General features: G+C 33.6%; 1 protein-coding gene across 1 annotated transcript; it reads right to left on the minus strand.

Annotated features, from left to right (window-relative positions):
* Positions 1 to 2,058: 2,058 nt before the first annotated feature.
* On the minus strand, positions 2,059 to 3,862 carry LOC100242572 (putative pectinesterase 63). Its single transcript, XM_002277352.3, has 4 exons — positions 3,305 to 3,862; positions 3,008 to 3,214; positions 2,690 to 2,934; positions 2,059 to 2,553 (listed from the first exon to the last, which is right to left on the minus strand). The coding sequence occupies exons 1-4, from the start codon at positions 3,803 to 3,805 to the stop codon at positions 2,313 to 2,315; spliced, it is 1,194 nt and encodes a 397-aa protein (XP_002277388.2). The 5' UTR covers positions 3,806 to 3,862; the 3' UTR covers positions 2,059 to 2,312.
* Positions 3,863 to 4,559: the final 697 nt, after the last annotated feature.

A 4,559-nucleotide genomic window follows, 5' to 3' on the forward strand; every position in this document is an offset into this window, starting at 1 on the left:
TTATTTATCATTTTTTATGCAATATTATATCTTATGAGTATTTTGGCTTAACATCTCTAGCATTATACATGATTTAAGTGTATTAGGAGTTACACATAATATCCAAATTATTTTCTCCTTGCAACTAAATAATTTATTGACAACCGATTTAAGAACTTAGACAGTTAGACAATCCATTTGAGACTTTAGTACACTACCTCACATGGTAAGTGCACTAGTATGTACAGTTATACATTAGATAATACCTATAATGAATTATGACGTAAGACTATTAAATAGTCATGATTTCACCAAATAGTTATACTATATTAATTTTTTAATCTTAAGAAAATATTGAATTGAAGTGAAAGTTTGCAATGGTTTTAAACTACAAGTGAGATCTTAATGTGATCGTATGTTTTCTATAAATTGGATTACTATTAATGGATGTTGATAATAATAGATATTTTTAATAGAAACACCATAATATTTCATAAATTTTAAAACAGTATTTCCCCTTAGACAATCTTAAGGAAATATGTTAAAAGTAAACTATGATCATAATAATTACTTAAGTGATGAATTAAACAAGTGAATTTGTTTTTTAAATAGACGAATTCAATCCAAAAATTTAAAAATTGATTAAAAAAAATATCATGTTTTTGTATTTAATTTTAAACAATTATTTTTCAACAATATATATATATTTTTTTAATCTATAAATAAACCCCCTCCACGAATGCATATAGACCACTCAAGCACTTACTACGGCGGAAAGGGCCACTGTTCTCCTCCCAAAGAGGCAAAAGGAGTTGGAAACGTGGGAGACAGCTTTTCACCTTCCCCACCCCCGCACTCACCATTGGCTACAAAATTGAATAATTGATACATGGCCAGGTGGAATACGGAGGATCACTTCCCACCATCATCTTCTACCTCCACTGCACAACATAAAACCATCTACTATCTACATGGAAACCACCACCATTTTCCTTGTGTATTCATAGCCTCATATGATATCTTTTATAAAATAATGCACAGGATCACTTAACTGCTTTTAATAAAATCATATTAAACAACAGATTTATTCCTAGACTTTTAATTAAAAATATGAATATGGTAGGCCTGTTTATCAATTGTTTTTTTAAACAGTCCTGAAAATTAGTTTTAAAGAACAATTTTTTAAAACTGTTATATGATATTTTGTAAAACAAAAATTTGTTTAAAAACTTGAAATATTTTTAACCTATTTTTAATATTTTAAAAAATAAATTTTATATCTACAACTTTATTTTTTAATCATTATATATGTTTGTATAATCATTTTTTGAAACAACACTCAGAAAAGAACATAAAACAATTAAAATATATTATCTGAAAACATCATGTTTTATGTTTTTAAGAACATAAAACAGAAGACAATTTTTTGTTGTCAAATGTATTTTCCAATTTTTTTGTTTTGGAAAACAAAAAACTGTTCTCGAAAATAGTTATCAAATAAACCCATAGTTTTTCAAAATAATAACAATAATACACGGAGCTTTGCAATTCATTATTTTCAATTTTTTAAAAATGCAAGGTGCACCAACCCTTTGATTACCCTTTTTTCTTTAAATTACCCTACCAAATCGTGAGCAATTATGTTGATGTCCAAGAATTTGTGTCTAATACATACCATACTATTCTTATAATAATCACCATTTGTCTTAGTTATAAGCTTAATTAAAATGTGTTTGAAAATGATTTTAGGAAGTATTTCTATCATTTGTAGCAAACTTTTATCTTCGAGTATTAAAAAGACTAAAAACGCTCAAATGAGTTGCTCAAAGCATCCATTTCAAATACATCTTTCACATATTCTAAATAGTTTGTTGAACAAAATTGTTATCTAAAAAAAGTAAAGATGAATAATATAATATTTGTAGGAGAAATTTCTAACAGTCACAGTTGGTTGGACACCACTTTAAAAAAACACTCATTGTATTTTTAAAGAACAATTTTAATATAAATAATATCAAGGCATTGGAGCTAAAAATTTACAGAAATTGGTCATTCATGAACCCCATAAGCCACAAGGGATGGTCTTTATACGAGCATATATATATTCCCAAATCCACAAAGAGAATAAGTTTCTACCCATAAGGAGCAACTCATGTGTAGATGCGTGTGTCCATGTATGTATAAAGTGCAGATGCCCACATATGCCCAATCAAAAGGCCCCAAAGTGACATATGCCCATATGAGCCCAACCAAAGGGCAAAGCATGCAGAATGAACACAATGGATTTGCAGCTTTTTGTAGACGAGGCTAGTAACCCTTTAAAGGAAAGGGAATTAAACAAGAATATTGTTCTGCACGGAGTACCTCGTCATCATCCATTTGCTATATACCAATTCGTATCTCTTTCCGCGGGGTACAAGGCGTGGCGGAGGAAGCAACCATTTTGAAGCTTCAATGTAGTTGAGGGTGACGAAGGGTCTCACCCCATCATCGTCTAGCATCTTCGCGAATTTTGCTCGTTTGGATGTGTTTGCTCCTGGCCCCATACACTTGTATTCTCCATAGAAAACCAATCTGCGTATTGAAGGAGAATTTTTGCCTTTGTTTTTAGTCGAATTTTCTCTCTTTATCATGCATGTTATGATATATGTCTATTGGGGGAATATAATCGATAAGAAAACGATAATGAAAGAGAAGAAAGAGAGCTTACGAGTCGCGTTCAGGGTGGAAGTTATCGGACCAGCCTAAAGGGTGGACAACAGTGCTCATGTTGGTGTATGAAAACACCACCCTCGGTCTACTCATCCATGCCCGCCCTAAGTAAGTGTTGCTGCCACTACCCGACACCCTGCAGTGGACGAAAGAGTATCCATTGTCCTCTGATTCAAGTTTCCTCGCCTGCGCTGTGATCACTGAAAATTCGCCACCAGCTCCCTTGGCATGTAGCTCAGTGCTCTGCTTCAAAAAAATCATTAATTTACTAGTGAAAAAAAAATGCTTGAAATTGATAGTTTCCAGAAGTACTTACCAAATAGAGAGACTTGCCACTTCCAAATATGAAGTCCACAGTGCCTTCAATGTAGCATCCATGGAAAAAATGCCTGCCTCTATCATCACATAGGGTGTCCTGAAAACCGACCAGCTTGCAGTTATAAAACGCGGCCTTATCACCCGACACCCTCACTGCCACCGCCTGCCCTCCGTTCCTTCTCCCTTCCGGCCTCGGGGACGAGTTCTGAAATTATAAACCATCATAAACTTCACATTTTTGGCTAAGAAATTACAAATGTGTCACAATCACCATTCTAATAATTAGTTCACTCACAATGACTATTATGTTAACCGCCATGAAGTAATCTGATTCCACTATTAGCGTGGCACTGTCCACTGTCCCGAACTTGGCAGCCGTCCCATCAAATGACAGCATCGGCATGTCGTCCGGCGATCCATAGAATGTTATAAATGGTTTACTCCTATCAATCTTGATTTTCTCTTCATATACTCCACCTCCAATCCATATAATTACGCGTTGAGTGTTACCAGCTGGAACACTATCGACCGCCGCCATCACCTTATTGAAGTTTCCTCCACCACCTTTACTTACCTTGATGATTTTTACCCTCTCCTCCGCCTTCACTAGGACCGGATCAAGAGTCGTCCGCCGGAGGTTATGGCTCTGGATGACATCGTTGAACCATGAAGCTAGTTGAATTGCATCGTCAGGGATTTGGGGATCATCCGCAAGCACAGTCGACGGGAGGACGAGGAAGAAGAACACCATAGAGGCTGCGGCTGGAAAAGCAGTGTGTGTCATTTTCGTAGCCATTCTTGAGTTCAATATGCAAGGAGGACAGGGAGAAGAGAATGCAATTTATAAAGTCACGCCATCCTTGTATGATGTAGTGGAGGTATGGTACCCTTAAACTGAATCTTAACCATTAATATTGGTTTTCAAATATTCAAGGGTTCTGATTTTAAAATTAAGTTGAATTTCAAACCAGAAAAGCGAGAAGACAAGAGTAAGATTGATGGTTAGTGACAGAAATCTGTTTGTCCACTTGGAAAATTGGAACCCACTGAATTTGTTAATCCATTGGCAGCCACTCAATTTCAACTTTTGGATGTTTCAAAACCACTTTCTCTGTCCCAATAAACTAAGCCTATGTTTGATTATCGGAGAGTGTGGGGAAAAAAAAGGGTAAAAAAAATGGTAAGAAAAATAATTTTTTGTATTTGATTTAAAAAAAATATAAAAATAAAATGAATATAATTAAAATTCATCAAAAAATTATATATTTTTAAATTATTTAATCTTTATATAATATAATGAAATAAGTAAAATCAGTTTAAAAAAACATGTAAAAATAATTTATTGAGTTTAAACCTATTTTTTATTTTTCTTCACTTTTTCTTTTCTTCTATTTTTCCTCTTTATTTTCTTTATCTCGTATTTTCTGAGAACCAAACATAGTCTAAAGAAAATTTAGGGAGAAAAAAAATTGAATAAATGAATGCAAGGGATTGATCTAATACTATTAATAGAGTTCAAGGAGTGATAAGTGATACATAGAAAAATTCAA

The sequence above is a fragment of the Vitis vinifera genome, chromosome 16 (genome assembly GCF_030704535.1).
Source record: "Vitis vinifera cultivar Pinot Noir 40024 chromosome 16, ASM3070453v1".
Classification (NCBI taxonomy): domain Eukaryota; kingdom Viridiplantae; phylum Streptophyta; class Magnoliopsida; order Vitales; family Vitaceae; genus Vitis; species Vitis vinifera.